At 39.6% G+C, this 27,324-nt stretch overlaps 1 protein-coding gene across 3 annotated transcripts in view; it reads left to right on the forward strand.

Moving 5' to 3' along the window:
• WT1 (WT1 transcription factor) overlaps nucleotides 1-26,923 on the forward strand; it is a 48,203-nt gene extending 21,280 nt beyond the window's left edge. For 2 of the 3 annotated variants that reach the window (XM_054028178.1, XM_054028180.1), the window contains 5 exons: nucleotides 6,996-7,098; nucleotides 8,520-8,670; nucleotides 19,793-19,882; nucleotides 21,346-21,438; nucleotides 24,989-26,923. In XM_054028178.1, the coding sequence (XP_053884153.1) occupies nucleotides 6,996-7,098; nucleotides 8,520-8,670; nucleotides 19,793-19,882; nucleotides 21,346-21,438; nucleotides 24,989-25,110 (559 nt within the window). In that variant the 3' untranslated portion in view covers nucleotides 25,111-26,923. The remainder of the gene's footprint in view (nucleotides 1-6,995; nucleotides 7,099-8,519; nucleotides 8,671-19,792; nucleotides 19,883-21,345; nucleotides 21,439-24,988) is intronic. The other variant, XM_054028179.1, reaches the window with a different exon arrangement.
• Nucleotides 26,924-27,324: the final 401 nt, after the last annotated feature.

The raw sequence follows: 27,324 nt of genomic DNA on the forward strand, positions 1-27,324 counted from the left end.
TCCGCCCACCCCTCTCCAATTTGTTGCAAACAGTGGTAGGTGTGGAGTGAATGAAGCAAAGGATTGCAGGAGGAGAAAGGATGGTCTGATGGCTAAGCAGTCAAATGTCACTCAGAAGAACAGGATTCTGTCTTTTCAAACTTTTCACAAGTGTTCACTAACTGTGTTCCTCATTTTCTGGTGTCCAAGTTGAGACAGCTGGGGCCTGATTTGTATTAGTGCTGAGAGATCACAACTGCAACTGAAGTCAATGGGCACTGTGCTTTGAAAATATAAAGTGATATAAAGATGCTAATTACTCTGAAAAATCAGGCCTTTTATTCATCTGAAGATGGACACTCAAAATTAGTGGACACTTTTGATAAATTTAGCCTTAATCTCTGAGCCTTTGTTTCACAGCTGTAAAATAGGGAAAATAATATGGCCTCATAGGAGGTGATGTGAAGATACTTTCATTAGGTAATATTAAATCCTCCATACTATGGTGATGAGAACCCTGGAAGACCCATGAGGAAATAAATATTTCTTTATTCAGTACAGGTTTTGGATAGCGTTTGATAATATGGCCACACACTGATTAATGAGAATAAAGACAAATATTGACTAGCTACCTAGTCAGCTATCTAGTCCCTGGCAGTCTCAGAAGTGCCACTCAGGTGGGCCCAAGAATTGGGGCCATGATCTGAAAAAAGACTATAGTGCAGCATCCCACTGGTATTGCATAAACCTGTCAATATTGGATAGAAGCCTCAACCCTGCTTTGGAACCTGAACCTGTGACTAGCTAAATAAGCTACCAAACGAGGAGCTCTGTCACAGAGCAGATAGAAAATTGAAGAAATAAGGGCTATGCTATCTGGAAATTGAAGTTAACGTGTATAGTCCCACTGAGGTCACATATGTGAACTGACTGAGTTTGGCTCAGTGCCTTTTTTCTTTATTCTTGAGCTATGTAATCAGTGGACTGGGCTCCCATGCACACTAGTGTGTATTGCCATTTGCTTGGTCTCACTGGAAAGAACAATGGAGAGGTCCTTTGTAAAGCACTATTACAATTGCATTCTAATGCAAGACCCTTCAGGTTTAGGCTTTCTATAATAGATTAACAAGAGAATCTTCACCATAGTCTTATAAAACACCATTAGTAAATTCTGGGAGTCTAAATCATCCCTAGCTGGGCTGAAACCTGCAGCCAGTGTGAATGGGAGCATGCAATGATATGTTTTTCATGGTATTAAACATTTACCCCTTTTTTCTCACATCAGAATGCCTAATCATGAATTTATCCTCTCCACTGTGAGGAAGAGAAGTACTCTCCCCATTTTACAGATAGGGAATTGAGGCACAGAAGGCAATATCCTAGTTCCATTGAAGTCAATGGCAAAATTCCCATTGACTTCAGTGGAACAAGGATTTCACTGAGAGAGATTGTGAGCTGCCTAAATAAGTACACAAGCAGAGCTGTGAATTGAGCCCAGGTCTCTGAATACTAGTCCAGTGCCTTAATCTCAACAGCCAACTTTTCTTTCTCCATAATGATTGCACACTGGGCCCTGATCAGTGAAATCATTTCTCTGATGGTCAGTTGCCTTGGAGAATGCAGATAAGCAGGAGGGAAGCATAAAGTTACTGCTTTAATAGCATTACCACCAATAACAGGAGGAAACATCATCTATATCATTAATCAGACTTCTCTTTATTGCCTCAGTGGTGGCATATATTTCCCATAATATTGTGTGGTAAATATTTTATCAAAGGAAATTAGCTTTATTTTTCTTCTGTGTTGTTATCACACAGACTGCCCGCACCCTTGTTCTGCCTTATTTTTGGCTCTGTTTCTACACCCAAATATTCCAGTTCCTGCATTGAAACACTAGTAAATTGCATCTTAACGTGGTGCCTGTTTTGTGTAATTTTTCCTTCCTAATTTTTTAATTCTTCCATTTTATTAGTCAATGTGCATTCATGTTTCATGCTGATATTTGCTCACTCTTCTCAATATGCCCTATAAAGTCCCTTTTTAGTCTTATGAAATAATAATAATAAAAAATCAAGCTTGACTCTCCAGATTTAAGTTGAGGCTAGTTGTAAACTAATCAGACAGTTCTAGTGTAACAAAGTAAAGTTGGTGTGAGAGAGAAATTGCAGGTTGTGGGGTTTTTTTATATATTCAGATTAGAAAGTAATCTTTTATGAGATTTTTTATAACGTCTTAGATTGGTACAACTCTCCAAAGCTGCTCTGTTTTTCATCACACATTCTCATCTGTAAAACCTTCATTTTTATTAATCTCTGTACAATCTGTACAGCGTCGAGATTAATCATTTTAAAAGAGCTACTCTCCAAGTGTTAAGGATTTTCTGGCCTAATGCTAAAGACAAATGTTTCTAAATGCTCTACAGTATATAGCGCTTGCTTAGCATTTTATGTTGCATAAGTATCAATCTTTGTTTTGCAGAAATGTGGAGCTACATTTTATGCATTTTTTCCAGGTCTGCAGCTGGCTGCCTAGAACCAAAGGACAATATGTATATGGGGCCATCTCAGCAACCAACTTGATGAACTCTAAATATTTACAGTTCAGTTCTGCCTTTGGGTAGATCTGTGCAACTTCCGTTGATTCCAAGGGAATTCTGTATTCACCAATGAAGGCAGAATTGGGACCCTTAAGAGCCAAGTCCTGCAGTTTTTACTCAATCAGGAACTGTAGTGTTTGCTTGCCTCACTAAAATAGTCCTGTCCTGACAACAGGTTTAACTGCATCTGGCTTTGCTTAGCCTTGACTCTTTTCAGCATTTTTCCCCCCTATCAGTCATAAATATGACTTTAAACATTAAACAGAGGAAACAGTTTTTTCTCCCATTTTTTCCTGCTTTGACTTCTTGATGATTCCAAATTTCCACTCTACAATTAACACCTTGGCTTCAGTTGCAACTTCTTTATTTTAAACCATAAGTTTTGTTTATTCTTATTTAGCTCAGATGCAAAGGTGCAAAATTATATAGATTACAATGTATTTGTAGAGATGTAGGACAATTGATCCCTTGGTAAACAAGCAGGACACATTTATTTATTTTATTTATTTATTATGTATTAATATTTTTACTTGCCATTAGTGGTTACAATGTACTAGGTACTGCCTGCTCACCCAGGTAAATATAGTCCCTACTCCAAAGAGCTTAAAGTCAAAGAATTTCCTACTCTTTTTTTTTTTTTTTTTTTTTTTTTTATTAAAAGATCTCCAGCTGAAATATGTGTATTTGTAATTATTTTAGTGTACTGCATGCATGAACTCCCTGATGACTTGTATTGCTCATAGAGGTTGGACTTTCCTCTGGTTGCTATCTCCTGTGTAAAATGAAACCAGTGGTTGTGATTCTGTAATTTTTGGAAAGTCTGAGAAGCTGTAGAGGAGCTGCCAGACTTACCCTAGTTCTTCCATTGAGTCTTCCACATTCTAGTGTGTATGCTAAATAAATTATGGGTGTATCAACAAATTCACATAGCTTGGCATGCATCATGTTTGCTCTTAACAAAAGGGAGATAGCGAAAGGGAGAGACATGAGAAATCCAGTCTATTTCACAAGCTGTGTGGCAGTGACTATCAATGCAGAGTGAGATTTCAATTCAAAGCAGCAGCTACAGGCCCAATTTGTGAAAATCTTACAGTGCTGTACCAACAGTCCCATTGACTTCCAGTAAGTGCCCCAATGTGAGAATATTACAATTGTTTAGGGTCAGGTTACTCTACCCTTACTCATTATTGAGTTGTGCCTTCCTACTCGACATGAACAAAGTTAATATAACAGGGCCATGTATGATAAGTCCCTGGCAATGCTGGTGGGTTTTAAGGAACTGGAACTACGGTTATTTCTTACTAAGATGCCTTTTCGGGAGAACTGTTAAATGGGTAGTTTGCTCACTAGTTAATATGTGAGTGGTCAGGTGGCTTTGAAAACAATTTCTAATGTGATCAAGCCTTTCACTACAGTTCTGCTCAACAAAAGCAAAGAGGGCATATGACCAGGAGTAATGGGATGAAATAAAAAAATGTGAGGAATGTTAGGGAAAACTTCCTGTCAGTGAAATTTAAGCTTGGCGAATACAGAGCGATTTGGTAGAAGCCCCATCCATGAAGATATTTTAAAAGTAGACTGGAGAAAATACCATGAGAAGCATTCCAGGGGATCTCATATATCTTCCTTCCATTTCTAATTCCTAGGATAAGTGGGTTCTGCTGGCTACTTTCCATTACAGAACTGAATAGTCCTTCAGAAAATCCTTGGCACCTACAAACGAAAACCTTGCAAGTCTTCTGTATTTCAGACAATATAGAGTGCAAGTTAGTCTGTGTTTTGTAGCATGATTTCTACTCCATGCATCTGAAGAAGTGAGTTTTTTACCCACGAAAGCTTATGCCCAAATAAATCTGTTAGTCTTTAAGGTGCCACCAGACTCCTTGTTGTTTCTGTGGATGCAGACTAACACGGCTACCCCCTGATACATGATTTCTGTAATTTGTTGTACCTTTGGAGGTTTTTTCCCGAGTTAAAGTTTATCATATGTTTAGGGTATCTTCCTACAAACTATCTTGTCTCTTGAACTGCCTAGGCTGCTATCAGGGGTGTGGATCTGATAGGTGAAGGATTATAAAGCTAAATTAGGCTACTCAGACAGGTGACTAATAATGATTAAGTTTACATTTACCCTTGCTTTCCTATGGCACTACAGATCAGCAACTGCTTCTGCTGTGAACTGCACAGATGCCTCTCCCTTACTATAACATGCTAACTTCCTTCCCCTCGGCGTCGATTAAAACAGATGTTGCCATGTGGTAGATGCTCCTTCCCTTTGACAGGCTTTTACACAAGTAGCAGATTTCATTGTTGCTGTCCTTCGAATTGAGAGGAAAATTCAACATTGATGGGGTCATTTGTGACTCTCTGATATTGGTGAATGCTGTAACTGAGAAAATGATTATTTATTGTTTGTATTCTGGTACCACCTAAGGCCTTAATCGGGATTGGGGTCCCATTGTGGTAGGCATTGATACATAGATAAAAGAGGATTCCTGCCCTGAACAGGTGCCAGCATTGTTCTCTCCCTATTACTAATGGTAACGCCACTATTAAAAGATTTTATTCACCTTGCAACCCTCTTTTAGCCTGTTTCATTGTGAACTTTAAAAAAGCTTCTATTTTCCTAGGAGGCCTAGTCTTTAACTCTTTGGTTTTGCCAGGCTTAGGTGTTCTTGAAAAAAACTAGCCCTTCCAAACCAGGAAAATCACAGCTGTTGTAGAATTTGTGAAGAAGTGGAACACGTGCTTGCTGTGTCACTTTTGATCCACTGACTTGCCCAGCCAAGGATGTGACGCCATAGCTTTGTAGATTTGGCTCTGAAAAAAACAGTTGAACTAAAAATCTGTCTTTCTTTCAAGAAAGCTAGTTGTGGCTTCTAGGTAGGTAGCTGTCATGCAGTGCCATCCTGAACAGTTGGATAAAAAAGGCTGTTATTGGGATACCCCATGATGATTTTGGGGAGAGAAGCCTCCAGAATATGACGGTAATCTCCCCAGCGGAGGTTTTGCATGTGTGTCGGAAGCTTTCCTTTGGGTTTAGTGTAATTAGTAGAAGAGGGTGCCATTGGCAGAGTTTGAACCTACAGAACTGTACCACGTGAAGCAAAGGAACACCTCTGTTAGGCGTCAGAAGCAGACTGCTAGTCTTGATGTGGACTTGCTAAAGAAGAATGCAACACACACATTTTACAAATATTACATAGTCACAAAAGCTCTCTCCCCTTTGGTCATATTCATGAAACTTTCAGACACTTTCCAGCCTGCAATTCCATTGTTTGTTCTTGTAAATCATTCGAAAGACTGGACCTCCACATAGACTGCTTTCTTTCAGTGGGCCCTGCTTTCCTTTTCAGTCAGAGGTCTGGAGCCTCAGTGGCCTCTAATTGTGATGGCAATAGACCTGGTTATTCTAGGCTTTGCTTCAGAATCCCACTTTTCATCCATTTACATTGTTCCCCCATTGTGTCTCCCTGGACTCTACTCCTGGAGTTTTTGAATATTCATGATACTGAAATTTAAACACCTACAGCTCTTAATTTATTAACAGAAATGACTATTAATTCAGAACTAAAAATTGCAGTATTCATCTCACAGTTATTAAAGTGGAAAAATCCATTAGTGTTCCTACCTTTCTACACACCAAAACATAACATTTTGCAGGATACGTCTTAACTAGATAAACAAAATTGTGAAAAAAACATTTATTTTAAATGTTGCTGTGCTGCTGCCTGGGGAATCTTGATAATTTACACCAACTGAGGCTCATCCCCTTTGTGTTTAGCATAGGCTGCTTTTTACAAAGAGTTAAACTACAGTGCGTCTTGCAAGCTGATATGTGGGTTAAATGGTTAGGACGCTGATTTGTAATCTGTACTTATGAGTACACGACTGCTATTCTTATAAATGTCATCACTTTCTCAGTACTATCTGGTAATATCTGAGTCATGAGGTGCTGACAAAATCCACTGTACTTAATGTGAAACTTGAGGCATTTTGCTCATTCCAAAGATATTAGCAATAGCCAGCTCAGCATTTAGCTGATAAATAACTTGCACATATGCACATAAGTTTATGTTCCTGTGTGTGTGTCTCTTTTTCTTAACATCTTTGTGGTAATGCATCACACTTTAAACCATGACAATACTCCTTTTTTTTCTGGACCGTATTTATTGGGCAATAATAACTGCAACTATATTATTGAGTCAATGCATTGTGCTGGAAAAGTGATGATCATGAGCTGACCCATGCAATGAAAGAGAAATCTTTCTCCAGTAATTTTCACTTGAGGATGGATCTCCTGACTACCAAATCAAAGCCTAAATAATTTATCACCATATTAAGAAACAAATCCTCTTGCTTGGAGCTGTGCACTAAAATAATATATAACTCTATGCATTGTTCCCCTCTTTATCTGCAGCCATGCAACAGGATATGAGAGTGACAACCACACTGGTCCTATGTTATACAGCTGTGGGGCCCAATATAGAATACACACCCATGGAGTCTTTAGAGGAATACAAGTAAGTATATTAGGACATTCTACATAGGGAAGAAGAATTACTGTTTTTATAGGGTTTCAGTTACTTATTGATTATTTGATTTGGTATTCATAATTCTGTTGCTAACTTTTTAGGTCATTAAGAAACCCCTGAGATAAGTTGACTTCCAATTTCACTGAGGAACAAAATAAGATCACCATGTTGTAGTATGAAAAATCATGTATTTTTCCTTCTAAAATATATCTTTGGAGCTGCATTATTCACTAACTTTAGGATGGCCAAAAATTAGAGGCCTCTCATCTAACTTGAAAGTTAGGTATTTAGTAACTTTGGCCACATAAGTTTTTCTGTAGTTCTAGTAGATTAGACCTGGGATTGTATATAAGGTTGAGCAAAAATGAGGTGTCAGATGAAGTTCTGAATGTGTGGATTTGTGAAATTGTAACAATTCGAACATCATTCCCTGAAGACAGAAGTACACAAAGTGATCGCACCCCTAATGGCTAAATCACCAGTTAAACACTTGAAAGGGCCATAAAATCCAGGAGGGTTGATTCCCATCCATTTCTAACTGGTTATAGAATTAATACTAATGGATCCCATGCTGTATATTACGCTTGATGTGCCTTGACATAAGGCACAATAAATGCATACGTTCGGTAAACTGAATAGACTGGCCACAAAGCTTTTTAAGAAATTTAAAATATATTCTGTCTTTCTGCACTGCTTCAGTGTTGTTAATGTATCTCAATAGGACGATCTTTAGATTATATTAATAGTACTTGGTCCTTTTTTATAGTTTAACAATTCATCACTTAGTGAACCAGCTCTTAGAAAAAAGTTAAATGATTAAACTTTACATGCAGTGAACAGAACTGTGCAGTTAACATTCAATTATCCCAGAAGAAAGTTCATCTTGGTTGGAACACTGTGGCAGTACCATTGTATAGTCAAGGTTGCAATCTACAGCAGTATCTAATAGTAACATTTTTTCTTACATTGACTTCCTTGGACCTTAGCTTAATTTCTAGCTTGTAAAATTAAGTATAAAAACATTACTCTGGGTCAGGTTCTGATCTCTTTTACACTGTTATAATTCTGAAGCTAGTCCATTGATGCTAAAGGGGGTTACTCCACATTTATGCTGTTGGTAATTAGTTTGGAACTTGGCCCATTTATTGTAAGATAATAAATATTAGAGGGAATTTAGCATGTAGCGTTTACCTTCACATATTTGTAATGCTGTATATGGAAAAGGTGAAGGAACACGGTTATACATTATTAATAGAATACAAAAATGGTCATTTGTAGTATGGTAGATACATCAGAGGATCATACTTGTGTTGAAGTTTATTTGAGTGTTTCTACTGATTACATGGGAGCAGGTTTGTGACTATATGTGCTCACATTAGCTATGCACACTGCTGTTTCTGACATTGTAGGATGTTCGGCGAGTGCCAGGAGTCGCTCCAACTATTGTCCGATCAGCTAGCGAGACGAATGAAAAACGTCCCTTCATGTGTGCGTACCCTGGCTGTAACAAACGATACTTTAAGTTGTCCCATTTACAGATGCACAGCAGAAAGCACACCGGTAAGTGCCTGCATTGTCTAAGCAAGATGCCATGTAAAGGGGGTGGTTTTAAAATCAAGATCAGGCAGAAGAGGTAACCCATAGCTCCATGTACAGAGGAGACCTGTATGATGATGATGATTGATTGTGTGTCTGTCCCCTCTCCTGAACCATTCAGAAAGATATTAAGGTTTGTCTGTTCCTTTAAAGATACCATACTCAGTAACTTGCCACATTAACTCTAATTAACATTCATTTTAAATCCAACACAGCACTGGACTGGTTTAGATTACAAGTAAAAGAAGTTTATTCACAAAAGGAGATAGGCTATTAAGTGAGTTCCAGTATAAAGGATAGAGTTAGAAATGGCTAAAAGCAAATAAAAGTGAAATATGCTTTCTAGAAGCTAAGACTTAACACAACAAGCTACAGCCCTTGTCCAAGGTAGTTTTCCTTATCCATCTACCTTCCAGCAAGATGGCTGACCACCCATCTGGTCAGGATTTCTGATAGAGTCCAAAGTGCTCAGTTCCTAGGTGAAAGATAACTTGGGGTTCATTGCCCCTCTCTTATATAGTCCAGTGAACCTTTGAAATAGATTCTTCTGAAGGTTTCCCCCCAAAGTGAAGCTCATTCAAGATACGAGGAAGGAGACATGAAGTCTAGTGGTGAAGGAAATTCCTTGCTGGTTTCTTCCCTCACTGGTATTTGCTAAAATGCAAATTAATCTGTTTCCTGAAATCTCCTCCCCCTGCTGTGATGCTCAGTAGTTAATACTTCCCCTTGCTGGCTTGATGGGTCTGTTTACTTTCTATCTAGATTGCATTCCAATTGTCTCTTAATGTACTTTGGAAATATCTTCAAGGTGGCAGAATCACATTCCTTTGTCTAGGGTAGGGTAACTTCAGCACTGCCTGGAAGACACACTTTGATAACATAATTTCCAATAAGTTTTTAACTTTGAATTTATCCTCTGTACATACATTACACAATCATATTAATGATCAGTATGTTATTAGCTTCCTACTGACACTTTACATGACACCTTTTAGTTACAGGTTATGACCTTAGGGCATTGGGGTACACTGGAATGGTGAGGCCATCTGAAACTTATTAAGAGCTATCACTGAGCCCCTTATCCTTCTGCGTTGGGATGCTCTTAGGATCACAACTGTGCTAAAGATACACATTTTCATGCTACTGCTCTACCACATCAGCAATTGCTGTCATTATCATAGGGATGAAATAGACTGTTGAGAGGTGGTCCATTGTAATAGTCACATGGTCTATCATACACTATCTCTGTTTAAAATATGGCTCACACTATAAAAGAGATTGCAAACCCCAGGCCTGTGGAATACTTTGAATACTATGGCAATGTTAATTGCGCACAGCAATTGTAAAGATCTTGAGGATAATCCAGTGCAATGCATTTTTAATTTAATAATGCACAGACTGCACAACACATGGAATATTCAGCTGGACATCTTCAGTGTTGCTCAGACTACAAATTCAAGATACTTTAGATTGTAACTGCAATTTAGGCTTCACAGCTCAAGCTGTACACAAACAGTACTCTGGTCTCCATAAACAGTTTTAAAATACAATTTTGTAGGCACTTGGGAGCCTCTAACAGCTGCTTATGCCAGTATTTTGCTTGAAAATGTCTAAACAGTTTTGAGTTGTCCTCACAATCACTCCTATTTCCTCCATCGCTAAACTTATTTGCTTCAGACCTTGATTTTCCATAATTTGAAAATTGTTAATTATTCAGCTCTTATTTTATTACATGTAGATGCTTGGTTTATACCATATTATTTCTGGATGCCTCACAAAGGTTACTCCTGAATCTTTTTTTTTTTTTTTCTTTAACTGCAAGAGATGTACTGCATTATACCACACACTATTTAGCACTTGCTCTATAATATTTGGAGACAAAAAAGTTACAGGAAGCTGTAGATGTTGGGACTGTAGCTGGCTATCCTCTCCAGAGGGAGTTTTCTGACTGCCTTTGAAGGGCATAAATACCCTTATTCCTCTAGAGTGAGTTGTAGAGGTGCCAGAGAGAGGAGATAAATGCTCACGATAAATGCTTCATTGCATTCCATGCTTCGCAAACCCAGAGGGGCTTTTCCCCCAGAATGATCTCTCTTTCAGATGTGGCCCAAGATCTGTACATCCCTGAACTTTCAGATATTTTAAATTCAAATCTAGATATGGTTTTGAATTTTGCAAATGTCTCTTAGCTTTATAAAAGGGCAGGTCCATCCATACTCAGTGGTATCTAATATATTCAGATGTGAACTTTTTGGAGGGTCCCATTTCTAGTCTCTTTGTATCTTGGTCTTTCCCCTCTTTCCCAGCATGGGGGTTGTGCAGCCATTTTGTGGAAAGCTTTGGAAACCAATCTTTCTTTTATGGAGGAGTTATCCTTTTGGAATCACTGCTGTGGAGTGTCTCTTTTCCTGGTGGCGGTGCTTACTGAGTGATAGCTTCTTTACTACTCCTCCTTTCCTTCCACACCCCACTTGCTGTTTTTAGGTGCAAGGCATTGTCTTAGAGAAATCTATAAGGGACCATCATCAGGCCAGTCTGAATATAATGGAGCTGCCAGCTAGGGACCACCTGGTAAAGTAAAGCCACAGCCCTTTTAAACTGTTTCTTAATCTAAGATTAAACAGGCAGCTGAGCAACACCTGAGCATTGTAAACTTAGGGTTCAGTATTAAATATGCCAGTTAGACTGAGTGGAGTCAGACAACTAGAAAGGGAATAGCAGTAGAATGTCTAGCATGGTGTTCTGCACTCACAAAACGAGGGATCTTCTTCTTCTTCTTCTTCTTCCACTAACACATACACCTTTGTGTAGACAGTACTCTGGATAGTTGTAGGAAAGCTGGAGAGCTTCCAGGGGCCAGCTACTATAGAGGTTACTTTTGGCTGTGTAACCCACACACCACCTGGGTGTGGTGCTCTGTCTCATCTAGTGGCACCGAGACCAGAGAGAGATTAATGAGTCTGCTCTACAGCCTTAGCTAAAGGCCACGTGGCTTTTAGCTCAGGCAGTACAGGCTCATGCACTAAACTCCAGAGGCCCCAGGTTTGATCCTGCCTGCTGATGACCAGGGTCCGTCAGTACTACAAGTCCTGGAGAGCTTCCAGGGGCCAGCTACTATAGAGGTTACTTTTGACTGTATCAGGCCTGTCTTTCTGTAACCAATATACAATTGTACTATTCCTGGTGTAATGTGGTATTAGAATACACACATGCAGTAGCCCTTCCACCTTTCTTAATATACTAATAGATCAGGTTTTGCAATAATGGACACTTGATTTGAAACAGGATGAAATATTAATATGTAAACTTAAATTAGCTGTTAGTGCTGTTACAAAATAATTTTGGCCCTTGATGTATTTCTTCCCATCATCTACTAGATATTTATATGACTGACTCATTAGTTCCTCTACTTATGTCCTTTTCTTTCAGATAATGTTACCAACTGCTATATTGCAAAATCAAGCAGAGCTCTGAAACACAAAATTGGAATCTCTAATCAGTTTTTAGTAATGTTTCAACAAAGTTCTTGTAGAAAATACATTGACATTTTGTACCCTCGAAGATTGCTTATCCGCTGTTAACAATGCCATTATTGAAACACATATAACCATAAAAGCGCACTTGTTATCTGGAATATTCCACTGTAGTAGATTGGGCTCCTAAAGAAATGCAAAAATAAATTATAAATTGTAAACAATAATGCAAATAATGTGGTGAGTAGATTTCAAGGATTGCTTTGTGAAAACTGATTATACATAAATACGTGTGTGTGTGTGTGTGTGTGTGTGTGTCTCCTTTTTTTATATATAATATATATATATATATGAGACAGACAGACAGACAGAGACACACACACACACACACACACACACACACACACCTTCATGCACTTGATCTATGGCAGAAACATCATAATTCTTTCCAGATTTTGTCTGGTGATATTCCAATTCCTGATAAAGCTATGAATTCACTTTGAGTAGAAATTGGTTATCTTATATAGAAAATAGCTTTTTGGACCTTCTGTTTCTAAAAACTACCTTTTCATTTAAAAAGAGAGAGAGAGAGCAGTAATTGTCAAGAATTTTGCTTTTTAAGGATTTTGTAATATACAGGGTAAGTGTGTGTGGTGGTGATTCTGTCTAGCAGCTGCCCTCAGTGACGCCTGAGAGCCTGCAATTAATGGAGCTGATCCTTTTAGTTCAAGCGTTAGGGGTTTCAGCTTGTGGTGTTGAAAGTCCAAGGTTGTGTTTGAAAGTATATAGTCATGGTGTGACGGGTTCCCACCAGGGTGCCACTTGTAACTGGGGTACCACTCAGCCCACCTGACCCACCAGCCTGGGCTCTCTTTCACATTGTGGTGCTGTGATAAGTTTCCTTGCTTTTTCACCAGCATACACACAGTATAGGGACACACCCAGCTGCAGCTTCACACAGATGCTGAGATTAGCTCTGCCTGGGATGGCTCAGCTAAGGCACTCCCAGTTGCTAAAGCAGCCCCCCCTCCCCCCGGGGTGTAAACCCAAAATTATACTGTCTTCTGCTGCACAGAGAACTGTAGAGTGCAAGCTTATAAAATTTGCCCCCTCCCTCAATGTGGAGAGAGATATATGCAACAGGTTTCTGCCCCAAGTTATAATTTCCACTCCCTGGTTTTCAAACTGCGGGTTGCGACCCGGAATGTAAGACACTGGGTTGCGGCAGCTCTGGTCAGCACTGCTGACCGGACCATTAAAAGTCCCGTCGGCGGTGCTGCCCGGCTAAGGCAGGCTAGTCCCTAACTGTTCTGACACCACGCTGTGCCCCAGAAGTGGCCAGCAGCAGGACTGGCTCCTAGGTGGAGGGGCCATGGAACTCTGCATGCTCTGTGGGGGGGAGAAAGCTGTGCCTGTGTGTGAGAACTGCTTGCGCACCTGTGCCTAGGAGCCAGACCTGCTGCTGGCCACTTCTGGGGCGCAGCACGGTCCGCAGTGCCAGGACAGGCAGGAAGCCTGCCTTAGCACCCCCGCTGCGCTACTGACCGAGAGCCACCCGAGGTAAGCCCATGCCCCAATCACCTGACCTAGCCCTGAGCCCCCCCCAAACCCGGAGCCCCTCCTGCACCCCAAAACCCCTCATTCCCAGTACCGCCCCAGAGCCCTGACCCCCCTCCCACCCCAACCCTCTGCCCCAGCCCTGAGCCCCTCCCGTACCCCAAACCCCTCATCCCCAGCTCCGTTGGGTCATGGGCATCAATAATTTTCTTCAACTAGGTCACCAGAAAAAAAGTTTGAAACCCACTGTTTTAAACAAAACAAAAACAAGCTTATTAACTACAAAAGATCAATTTTAAGTGATTATAAGTGATAGCAAACAGATCAAAGCAGATTACCTTAATAAATAAACAAAACTGAGCTTAACATACTAGACAAGTAGGATATAAATTAGCAAATTCTCACCGTGAGTGATAAACAGGCTGGCAGATTCTTAAGGCACAAGTTGCCTTGGCTTTCCCAGGTTTTCATATACAGGCTAAAAATCCCTCTAGCCTGGGACCATCACTTCCCACAGTTCAGTCCTTGCCCCTCAGGCATTTCCAGGTGTGTTGTTGTAGGGAGAGTGAGGACCCATCATGATGTCACTGTCCCCCTTTATATCTTCCTCCCACTTGCTGGAAAGCTCTTTTGCTGTAGCCTGGGTCAAACAGTTCCCATTGTGTCGTGCTATCTCTGAGAGGTTTCTATTGTACACAGTTCCTGGGGTAATCTTTGTGCTTGTGTGAATTTCCTCAAGCAGCCATTAACATTGTTTGGCCTTTTTACTGTTGTACCTGAAAGGCTGCTTGTGGCTGTTTTCAACCTCAGAACATGTTTCTGTAACACATACATAGCCAAACTTCATAACTTCACATATGACAATAGTTCATACAATCCAACGAGATATTACTGTCTAGCAGATCAAGACTTTTAGAATGATACCACACTGTGGTAAATACTGAGGTGCCAGGATGTCACACATGGGTTTGCTATACCTTAAATTTGATAGTACTAGATAAGTATAGGTGATGTATTTCACAATGACTCTATCTTATTGATTATACACTGCCACCAAAACCCACTCAGAATGGAGTATGTCTTCTTGACATCCCTTCTGTGTCTCCTTCCTTTATCTAGTTACTTATATGACCTTCCTCACCACGGTATCTAGGCACCTTGCAATCATTAATGGATTTTATCCTCCAAGATCATTGAGAAGTAGAGAAATATTATCCCTGTTCTACAAATGGGGAACTAAGGGTAGATTAAGTGACTTGTTTAAGATCACACGTGAGGTCTGTGGTTGAGCGGGGAATCAAACCCATGTCTGAGTCCCAGGCCAGTGCCCTAGACCGTCTTTCATCTATTAATATTCCTTGAAGGCAGATCTTGTAAGATTCATTCTCATGGGATAATGTGCAGTGTAGAAGGTTTTTCTTTTATCACCAACAGTTACAAATCCATCCCCCCATGTCAATCTGGTTTCTTGTGCAAAAAAAAAACGCATTAAACTTTATCTTTAAAGCTTACCTGCAAAAGAAAAATATGTAAGAAAAAGTTTACTGAAACATGTTATAATGGTATAAACACTTTTGTATTGATATTGAACTGCATCCACACAAGGGGGTTGCACCAATTTAACGGAATCGGTATAAAAACCCATTTAATTAGATTGGCACAAAACTGGGTATAGACCTACCTCAGATTCTTTCTCTGTAAAACTTGCTGTCTCTGAGTGGAAGGCAAAACTTCAGCTACTCAATTCATGTTTTAGTCTTAGCACTAGCCCACCTCCCCATTCCAGAACTCCTCCACCAAAAGTATACTTGAATGAAAGTATTATGGTCAATATTGTGCACTTATAGGAAAGTAGGTCCAAATTCTGCTCTCGCTTAAATCTGGAGTAACTGTATTGGTTTCAAAGAAGTTGCCTTCCATTTACACTGGTGTAATTTGGCCCATTTTGAATAAGTACACTGACATATATATAAGACTCCAATGAGGGGGAAAAAAAAAAAAGCGCAAACCAGAACCATGCCGGCTCAGATTTGTTTTATGTTTGCAGTGCTTTCAACCTAAAGTTAAAGTGCAATTTGAGTTTTTAATTTTAAAAGAAGAAATGGTTTCATAGTGAACTGTCTTTCCATTCCCCCATGTCTAAAACTTTATCTTGCATTATGGTCCGCCTTTACGTTTTTCTTGTTAGTACTGAAATGGAAATAATAGCGAAAAACTGAGTAAGGAAAGGGCAAAGGGCAGGTGCAGTTTGATCTTCAACTCCTTTCTGTTTTGTTTTTGTCATATGGGAAATATTATTTGAGTGTCCCTCAAACCTGGAAGCTTTAGCTCTAACTCGGGATGCCCCCAATGAGCCCTGGGAAAGAAGAAATCACAAACAAGCTTTTTGCTAAGCAGTTTAGAGCAGTTTTTCTCAAACTGGGGTCTGTGGATGCCTGGGGGTCCATGAGGGCACTCCGGGGGGTCTGCTGGCCACGCTGATCAACTCCTTCCCTTCCCTCCCTTAACTCCTCCTGCACACCAGGGAACAGCTGTTCAGCGATGTGCAGGAGGTGCTGGGAAGGACAGGGAGGAGTGGGAGCGGGAAGAGGTGGGGCAGGGCCTGAGGCTGAGTGAGGGACTTAGGGGGTCCGTGACAATTTTTAAATCAAAATGGAGGTCCTTGGGCTGCTAAAGTTTTGAGAACCGCTGGTTTAGAGAATCCACTGAGCGTTTAGTGTTGAACACCCAGTGCACTTTTCCTAATCAGATGCTTGTTCTGATGCGTATTGAAGTCAATATGTATCTCCGCTGACTTCAGTGGCCATTTAATTAGGCCCTGCTGAAGCCCAAGAAGAATGGAAGAGAGAGAAATTCTGGATCCTCTCCAAATCTCACTCCCTTTCCTTTTACACTCAATTTCAACACACTGTTTTGTGCCAGTTTGCTGGATTGGCTGACCCCCATGTGTGCTTTGGTTGACATTTTCCTTATTCTAATCAAAAATATTTTTAATTAATTATTTTTTAAATGGCTTTAATCTACAAACTGGCTTCTAATGGTTACATTGCATAACAATTCTGTCCAAACAAATCTGAATGCAAATGAGCAACTCTGGTTCCAGCAGAAGAAGGTTGCTGATAAGGTAGTCTGAAAAAGGCATCAGAGTTCTCAGGCGAGTAGATCATTTTGTAAAACAAAAATAAAGGTCCTTTTGTTTTCAAAGTGGATGCCTTCAAGCCTGTTACAATGTTCTATTCAAATGTCTAATTAAATATCTTCTGCGTTTATATTGCAATTAGGAGACAATCATCCTGTCACTGCATTCTGTTTCACTGACATTCAGTCTCTTAAATCTGTCAAATGGCTGAATCTCTTGAAAGTAAGTGGTGTCCTAGAAGTAGGCATTTCTGCGGAAGTTCTTGTGGTCGAAGTGTAAGGAACCATTTTAAACACTTGTGGCAAACGTAATAATTTACATAAATAAATTAAACAGAGATGGAATAGGTTATGCCTAGGTTTAAGAGTCAGTAAACTCCTTTGGGTACCTGCCACAAGAAGTTATAAAGATTTTTATGCAGATGTTAAATATGGTGAAAATTCTGATCTTTGCTACACCCCTGTAAATCTTCATTAATATAAACAAATATCAGAGTGGTAGCCATGTTAGTCTGTATCCACAAAAATGAGGAGTCCGGTGGCACCTTAAAGACAAACAGATTTATTTGGGCATAAGCTTTCATGCATTTGAAGAAGTGGGTTTTTACCCATGAAAGCTTATGTCCAAATAAGTCTGTTAGCCTTTAAGGTGCTACCAACTCCTCGTTGTTAATATAAACAAAGTTACACAACATTTGCAAAGTTTTGCTGAGATCAGAATGTGACTCATCCCAGAATGAGTCACATTTATGTTTTAAGCCCAATCATATTTTCATAATACAAAAATGATAGAGATGTGTTAACTCTATAATTTTTAAAAAGGATAAGGAGAAGCTACAAAGATAAATATTTTCAAGTAGAAATTGCTATATCCCCTTAAATCATGGACCATTTCTAACTGTCCTAACACTGTAATTGCAATCAAATATACTCTGTAAAGGGGTCAATTCACTTTCATAGATCACATGCAACATAAACATAATATCTTAGCATATACCTCCTCTGCACCTCAGAATGTACAGCACTCATTCTAGATTCAAATGTGGCTAACAGAAACCTATTTCTCTGCTATTATTATAAACTAACACCACAAACACTGAATCTTGAAATTCAGGTGTTTGGGAACTTCATACATTTTTAAAAAATCCACCCCACTTCATTTCAAGCTCCTTTTTTCTTTAATGCCTTCATTTTGGGTCTTTGTTGTACACAGGGACGGTGCAAGGAAGTTTTACGCCCGAGGCGAAACTTCCACCTTGCGCCCCTCCCCCCAGCCCTGCGGCAGCTCCCCCCCTGCTCTGAGGCGCGCCCCCCCCCCACGGAAGCTCTCTCCCCCCAGGGGAGCCGTGCGGCAGTTCCCCACCCCAGCTCACCTCTGCTCCACCTCCTCCCCGAGCACGCCGCCCCCACTCTAATTCTCCTCCCCTCCCAGGCTTGTGGCGCCAAACAGCTGATTGGCGCTGCAAGCCTGGGAGGCGGGAGAAGTGGAGCGGCTGCTGCGCTGGGAGAGGGAGTCTGAGCCACACGTGTCAGCGCGCCGTCGGCAACCCAGCCTAGGAACGCTGTAAAAAAAAAAATTGGGGGCACCGCTTTTTGGTGCCCCCAAATCTTGGCGCCCTAGGCAACCGCCTAGTTTGCCTTAATGATAGCACCGGCCCTGGTTGTACACCTCACCCTTCCAAAGCAGAAAAAACCAAGTTCCATGCAGTTTACTGTGTGTAGAACTTTCATATGAAGTATTTAAAAACCAGAGTCCTTCTGCTCTGCATACACATTAAAGGGCTCCATTCTGGCATTGTAAAAGGGCCTTATAGTGGGTGTAAATATAATGTATGTATTTTATGCCCTTCTAGCATGCCAGAGTGGTGTAAAAAGGTCTTAGTGTAAATGAGAATCAGGCTTTAAAAATCCTATGTCAGTAAGATTGTTAGCCCTTCTGTGCTGGTCAAAATTTTAAGTCACCCCACTATTCCACAGTGTGCTGTATTCCAATTTGTTTCCACTCTCCTCTCCTGAAATGGCTGCATTTTTATTATGTTTATATGCTTAGATGATTTGTCAAGCTCTTTATGATGAAAGGTGCTGTATGAATGTGAGACATTATTATTATTAATTTTATTTTTAAGGCCAGCATATCACCTTTGGTCCCAGGCAGGCTGAGTTCTAGGGTTCTGAGTAGAGATGTACAAAACACATAGGAAAAGTTTAGATAATTTTTGTATGAGGCTCTCAAAGATTTCATAGACTTGTGTGAGGGAGGTGTTTGCATGTGAAATACTGCTTTTCATGGTGCTTAAGGGAAGTGAAGGAATAGGCATTTTGGGGGAGAAATGTGCTTTATTCCAGGATTGAATGTTGCCAATTATTTTTACACACTTACACCAGATAAAAATTTACCAGTCTTAATGTTTTGGGTTTGATTTTTTTTTCCCCCTTCAAATCCAGTTTACAGCAATTTATAAATCTTTCACCTGTGTAAATTACTTCCTTGTGAAAATTGTAGAAGGGGTTGGAATATGGTCTTTGGGGGGAAAAGACACATTGCTGTTTTTACTGTCAAATAATAGAATAATGTCAAATATTGGAATAAATGTTCATGCAAATTGGGTTCAGTTTTTGTAATTTTAATCTATTTTTTACCCCTTTTTAGAACAAACTGATTCAAGATCAAATTTAACTAAGGTAAATGAATTGTGCTAGATCCTCAGCTGGTGAAAATCTGCATAGCTCCATTGACTTCAAGCTATATTAATTTGAATCAGCTGAGAATCTGGCCCATTAACTTTTAAAAATATGTGAGAAGAAGCCCTAGCCTTTTAGTATAGCACATTTTATAAATGAAGAGACTCATTAAACATGAAGCTGACATGTTTTCGAATTCAGCAATACCTTTCTAATGAAACCTTTGCCCTCTTAAGGTGAGAAACCGTACCAATGCGACTTTAAGGACTGTGAGCGAAGGTTCTCTCGTTCAGACCAACTCAAACGACACCAAAGACGACACACAGGTTTGTTGGCTGTAGCTCTCTCCTCTCTAACGTTCTTAGCAGGAAGATTTATCCTTAGTTGGACTCCAGGATGATGATTTTTTACTAGCATTTCAGAATCACAAATTTATGCCTCAATAATTGAGCTTTTGGATTCTGCAAACTTGTAACAAAACTCTTGAAATGAAACATTCTGCTCTCTGGAGTAACGTGCATGGGGTGGGAAATATTCTCTCTTTTGAACAAGGAATGATTAAACAAAATAAAACCATCTACTAGTAATCTGATAAAAGTAATAATTTAAAAACAATTAATTCAGTTAATACTGCAGTGATGCTTATGATTTAAATATGTAAGGGGAAAACCTGCACTCACCCGTGTGTGAGGCTCAAAAGGCAATGGCACTACCATGTGTTTGCTGTGCAGAAAGGAGGAGCAGATGATGAAGTGTACACCACACCCACTGCAATCTACAGAGCACTGCTCTGCATCTGGATCCCAATCCCACACTTAGGCATGTGCTTAATTGTGAACATGTGCTTAAATCCTATTGACATTAAGCATGTGGCTACACTGGCCAAAAACTGCGCAGGAAGCATGTAACACTCCTTGACTACAGGGTGGAGAATGTTGTAGCAATTATAATTGGCTCTGTGGCCTGACTCTGGATTGCGGAATATTACAAGGTTCCTTATGCAAAGTCTGTTCAGTTTTTATCCTAAGGAAGACAGTTTGGCCCTTAAGAGGTAATAGGAGAATTATGATGGCCTTGAGCTGTGTGAAACTTTATATGATGAAACCTGAAACGATAGGAATCTTTCGGTTTAAACATGAAAACTAGCAGTTCATGTAAACTTTCTTTGGGTCTTGCAAACCTTTAATCAGAATGCTCAGTGGTGGCTCTTTTGGGGGTGAGGAAGGACGTTTTTGAGACTGTTATATGGCTTCACTTAATTTCCCCCCCTAATATATACACTTTTGACAATCTCATGGTAGGTCTTCTGGATTGAACAAATCCTTAAGAACCCATGTACAATATAGTTTAATAAAACTTGTCAGGTGGAATTTTTTTTCAATCTGGTTTTACCAAATTGAATCCAAATACACAAAGCTTGAAGTGGAATGCCAGAGGTACCAAACCACAGGAACCAACAAATTAATAACTTTGTAGAGCTTTTCTTGATCAGGACTTTTCATATTTTGAATCTTATGAGTAGTGCTTGCTTACACTGGCTGCAGCTGGGATGCTTTATACCTGAAAGTGTTAACTGGTCTGTAGGAGAAAGATAGGGTTATGAAAGGGTAAGTTGTGCAGAAGCCTGATTAATGATCTTTGAGACACGTAGGCGGGCAGCTGGGGAGGAGTAGTTACAGGAACTATTAAAAAAAAATTCCAGTATTATGATAATTCAGAAATAATTGATCTCCCTGATCCTTCCCAAAAGTTGTTGAAATACAGGAATAGATTTGTTTTATCTGTTTAGGTGTGAAACCCTTCCAGTGTAAAACCTGTCAGAGAAAGTTCTCCAGATCTGATCATCTGAAGACTCATACCAGGACTCATACAGGTAAAACAAGTGCGTAAACTTTTCTTCACATTTATATTTCATTATTTATTTAAACTAAATAAATTTTACTGTGATTTAAATGTTTAGCGGGAGTCTTCGAACCTGGGCTAACATTTTCAAAAGTGCCCAAGTGACTTAGGAGCCCGAGTCCCATTGACTTTCAGTGCGACTTGGCTCCTAGATGCCTAAATCACTTTTCAAAATAGGACTTAGGCTCCTGTGTTACATAGGTGCTTTGGAAAATGTTGATCCTGGGTACTTGGTGCTTTTAGGACATATCAGTTTGGCATAATGTATTTTGTCAGCTTTTGTGAAATGGCTTTAGTGATCTCAGCCCTCAAACATCCACTGTGCATAAACTATCACCCCCACAACTGCCCACAAAGAGGCCATTTAGTGCCAGCCTCAGCAGAGGGGCTGTGGAGTTAAAGGATCCTCTCATTTCTACTCACGGCCCCTCTAGGTCAGGGTGGAAGCCTAATGTAAGGTATCTTGGGGAAGCTGGCATCACTGTAATCTCTCCTGAGGATAAAGACAGCAGCTTTCGCCAACGCTAAACAGCCACACGCACAAAATCTAAAGTAAAAACATGCCAAAATGTCCAAGGAACATGTGAGGAAACATAACAATGAAATTACAATAGATCCTTTCCATAGCATTTTAACTGGAACCTCATGTTCTGGGAGTAATTTTAGAATTATTTTTGCACCATTCTTAGCTGAACAATTTGATCTACTAACTTATTATATGAAAATCAGCATATCTTGCTAATAAACTGCCTTTCTAGAGTTCAATATTATTAGATACCTTAGTGCTATTCATAATGGTCTCCAGCTTTGAAACATGCCTCCACACTGCAAGACAAGGACTTGTAGAAAGTCCTACTCTCCCAACTAAGATAAGGACTTTTTCTCTTCCTTTCCCTCCCACAAAATTTTAATATTTAAGATTTAAAATTTTTTTTTACAAAAATCAGAACTATTTGCCTGTAGAATACTGGCACTTTCCAGGCTGCATCCAAAAGAAAGCTTAAGACAATGTGCTGTGTCTTTCATTATCTACAGTTTTATTGTCTGCAAATGGTAAAGGGCACAGTTTTAATCCCTGGTGTATGCCTACTGTTACAGTGTGAATTTGGCCTGAAATTGGGTGCATCTTCTCTAGGGAAAAACGGTGTATTCATAGTTAACATGACTTAAAATGAGGGAAATACCTAGTGAAGACAAGGCAGTGTGTAGTTTTCACACAAATTAGTAGATTGAGTTAAACCATGGGAAAGCGTAGGTTTTATCTCAACCTGTCAACATGTGAAAACTACAAACTGCCTATTTTCACTAGGATTTTACCTCATGTTAGCTAACTTAAGTTAAGAAAATACCTTTTGGGGGAATGGATAACTCAGTGGTTTGAGCATTGGCCTGCTAAACCCATTGTGAGTTCAATCCTTGAGGGGGCCACTTAGGGATCTGGGGCAAAATCAGTACTTGGTCCTGCTAGTGAAGGCAGGGGGCTGGGCTCAATAACCTTTCGGGGTCCCTTTCAGTTCTCGGAGATAGGATATCTCCATTATTTCCCCCCCCGCCGCCCCCAGGGAAGACAAGGCCACAAACTCTGTTCTGTGCCTGAGTGAGAGACTAAGAGTCACATGACTCAAGCAAAGACTAGAGCCTGGGGCCTTACCATCTTCTAGCCACAATGTGAGCTGGACCTGTGTCTTTACTACCAAAAAAGGTGTGTTTTTCCAGTAAGATAGATAACTCAAGATGTCTCCCCAGGGATCTACATCAACCGAGCTCAGGTGCACAGGTAGTTTATTCCTTCATGTAGCTAGCTGAGGTCAGTACTATAGCACCCACTTGGAGTTGACCTTGACTAGCTACATCAAGGCAGAAATTACAGTGCCTTGTCTCCCCAGGGATTTTATGGTGAGGTAGCTAAATTGAGTTAGCCATCTGACCCTAAAAAGCAGGGAAGACAGCCTGTAATACCTGCATAGGGGAGTAAGGAAGCGCCACCTTGCTTCCTGTATTTCCCCACATGACTGCTAGTCCTCCTCCTGAGCAGGCAGGCAGGAGTGGGCAGAGCTTTGACTGTCTCCCCAGGGTGCAGGATAGTGCAGCTGATCCAGCATGGAAGGGAAAGTAATCTGCACCCAGTATAGGACTGAAGCAAGAGGAGAAGCAGATTTGTTTCTGAGGCAGCACAATTACATGCTTCTTTTACGCAGGGTTTGTGGCAAAGCTACAATCTAGCCCATAATGATTAATTCACATCAATGAGGATGATTTGGCCAGTGCTGCTGAGAACTGACGGAGTGACGCTCACTTATATAAGTTTATGATTTTATTAGTCATTCTGACAAGTTCATCTCTGTTCTAAACCATTTGATACCTTTCTGTAATAATCAGAGGTTGTCAAAGTATTTTTTAAGCTAATTAGACTTCAAAACCTCTTGATGTATCTGTTTCACTGATTTTTTTTTTTGCAAAAAAACAAACAAACAAACAAACAAAAAACCCCACACAAACAAAACTTCACCACAATCCAAACTTTCCCTGAGTGTGAATCTGGAAGTTTTGAAATGATCTGCACAAAAAGTGAGCCATGGAGGTGGGTGGGGTAGTGGTAGTTAGGAAAGCTCATGCCAACCCCAGAATGTATTGAATTGGAGAATGCTGAACCTCTAGCCAGCCCAGCATAGATGACTTCAGGCTCCAGAAACAGACCTGTACGTACTTAGAAAGACAAACAAACAAATAGAAAATCCAAGTTTATACCACTAATGATACAAATCTAGAAGAATAAAATTTCCAATTCTGTTCTGACCTACGCCCTGCTCTGAGCTGCTGAGGACATTCCTCCAGCACTCCTGCGCTATCAAAAATGTGACTTGCTACTGCATTTGCATGCTGTGGTAAATTGAAGAATTGCTAAAAGTGCAGAAAGGATATTTTTCTATTTGGGGTCTGTTTTTTTTTTTTTTTTTTGATTATTGATTTACTTAGGGGAGTGCTAAGAAAATATGGAGCATTATGGGCCTCCAATAATTTCCCATTCTTTCTTCTCAGTGGGATATGTGAGGTCTGCTTGACTTGGAGAGCAGGGAGGAATTTTTTGAACCAGCTCGCCAAGCCTGAGGCTAAGTCCATAGACCTCTTCTTACCCAACTCATTAGGTCTTCACTGAGATGGCTTGATAGAGCCTATTGAAGTCACTGGAAATGACTGACTTCCATGGGCATTGGATCAGGCTTTAAAGAATAACCACTGGTGTGCCGGGCCTATGTGCTTCCTTCAGGAATGTGCTGTTGCAAATGTTCAGCTTAATCTTAAAAGGACATCTTTAAAACATGGGTTGAGTGAGAAATGCCCTCATTTAGGGCCTGGTCTTGCAAAGCACTGAGCATTGAAGTGAATGGGAGTTGAGGGCATTCAGTACCTTATAGATCTGGGCCCATAGTTAGTATCCTATTGAAAGGAGTTATAAAGAAACAAAATAAATGATAAATGTTTCAATCCATCTCTATGCCAGTTAAACAATGGGGTGTTTTTGTTAACAGGTGAAAAACCATTCAGCTGTAGATGGCCCAGCTGTCAAAAAAAATTTGCCAGATCCGATGAATTAGTCCGTCATCACAACATGCACCAGAGGAACATGACTAAACTTCAGTTGGCCCTTTAGACAATTCAAACAAATGAATAAACCAGATGGGACATTGTGAACTACTGCAAACTTTTCCATCATCCTTGACCACCTCTTTAGGAAAGCTACGGCTGTCTTCACTACCCAGTTGAGACAAGTTAACTAAACCGTAGGATTCTGTTCAGTTTTGTCATCCATTTGGACTTAAAAAAAATTCCCATTCAATGTTAAGTGTTTTTTTTTTTGTTTTTTGTTTTTTGTAACATTGTTATGGAATTACAAAGACTGTTACAGTTAAAATATTACTATGAACTATAGTTACTTTTGATGTTTTTTTCTCTAAAAAGCTTTCAATTTTTATTTCTACTTGAACTTTTCCAGGTGCAAATTCATTGCACCTTATTCAGTCAAACCATGTGTAGGGCATGTGTGCATGTCTGCTAAGGTAAGCTCTATGCTTACTGCATATGTGCATATGGTTAGGTTTCCAAATTCTAATACAACCACACACTCCAAAAAACCACCTGAGACATTTCTGGTAAGCTTTGTACTTTACTGCCTAAGGGCAATTTTTTAAAATGTAAGGTCTGATTTGAATTTCAAAAATCAACTTTAAAAAAACCCTACAGTTTCTAGAGCAGCTAAAGTTAGATGAAGCAGTACTACTTTGTGCAGAAAATGAGAATCTTACAATTAAGTTAACTTGCTTTTAACATTATAGCATTGACCCCCAAAACTGTATTTTCTCTGTTTAAATCACTTTTTTGTACTAGTTTAAATTTATTCCATCATGAGATGCACAGAGCATCTTCTTACCCCAAACGGATTCTAGTCATTGTAGACATTTGGGATTTGTTTACAATGTAAACCACACTGGTTATGTGGTTAGCAAGTTGTATAAACTTAAAACTGAACTTAAATGGGGCTGGTCCAGGATCTCCATTAACAGATTACTCTTAAGATAAGTAACTTAAAAAGACTCTTCGTCAAGTATATGTGAAAAGAGACATTAGTGTGAGGAAATATTATTTCAGGGTTTTGGGAGGAGGGGTTTATTATTTCCTATTAATTGCTTGAAATTGTGTGTGTGTGTATATATATATATATATATCTGATAATGTATTGCTCTTAGACAACTAAAATTAGAAAGTGTATAAATATTAGATGCATCACTGTTCTGATGTTGTTGCTGTTACAAATTATTGATAACACTAAGAATGTAACCTGCATTTTTCACCAAGCTTTCAATTAAAGCCCCTTCAAAGAGAAAAAAAAACGAGAGTCCAACAGCTGTCTTGTTTCATGGCTGGTATTAGATTTCACATGCCATGTCCAATAGTTTCCATTTTTTGTATATAAAGGTACCACCAGCATTGATGACCACTAGTTAACCTGTCCAGGTCTTGACCACAATTTATCCATCTCACTGGGGAATTGTACTGGCAACAGAAAACAGTATCAGGTTTCATATGTTATAAAACAGTTGCTTCAATCCTTTTTTTTTTCTCTTACAATAGTTTGTCTGTTAGTGGATTAGACCAACACAATGTGAGTGAAAACACTACAGCTTAGTAAAAAATCTTTGAAACAGAAAATATTAACCTTCTATAGAATCACATGTAGTAGTTCACATGAATACCTTTTTAGCTTAGGAGGTCATAGGCTGGATACCAAATAAGACTTAAATTACAACTGTGGTGCACTAAATCAGTTGAGCAGGTTGAAAAAAAACACTAATTCTTTTCTAGAAGGTGAAGTGTGAAAATGAGGATAAAAATAATGGTTACTTTGTCATCCGGTGTGATTTTTATTTTGTAAATAAATACAACCTGATTTGGTGTCATCAGGCTCAGATTTTGACCTGGTAAAATTATTGTATCCTACTTCCCTTTACATTAACTATTTTTTAATCTTTCCAAGATTTTTTCTCTCTCTAATGCAACACAATGGCACTCTAGCTATGATAGGTTAAGCTTTTGGCAGCTGCATCCTCAAGAAAACTTAACAGTTAATTCTTTAAGTTCTCTTTTTCACGTGGATATTGCATCATTGTTAATTACTGTTAGGGTACCGTGACTAGTTTATATCAGTCAGTTTTTATCTTTTGCTGCCAAAAGACCGCATCTCTCTGGAGAAACCCATAACGTGTGGCAAACATCAAATATTTGGAGCGAATTGTGGGTGTAAAACTATGCAGTATTAAATAAATAAAACAGCCCCGCCTTATCCTGTGGCAACATTTAGCTTTAGAAA

Source organism: Malaclemys terrapin, chromosome 4 (assembly GCF_027887155.1).
Source record: "Malaclemys terrapin pileata isolate rMalTer1 chromosome 4, rMalTer1.hap1, whole genome shotgun sequence".
Classification (NCBI taxonomy): domain Eukaryota; kingdom Metazoa; phylum Chordata; order Testudines; family Emydidae; genus Malaclemys; species Malaclemys terrapin.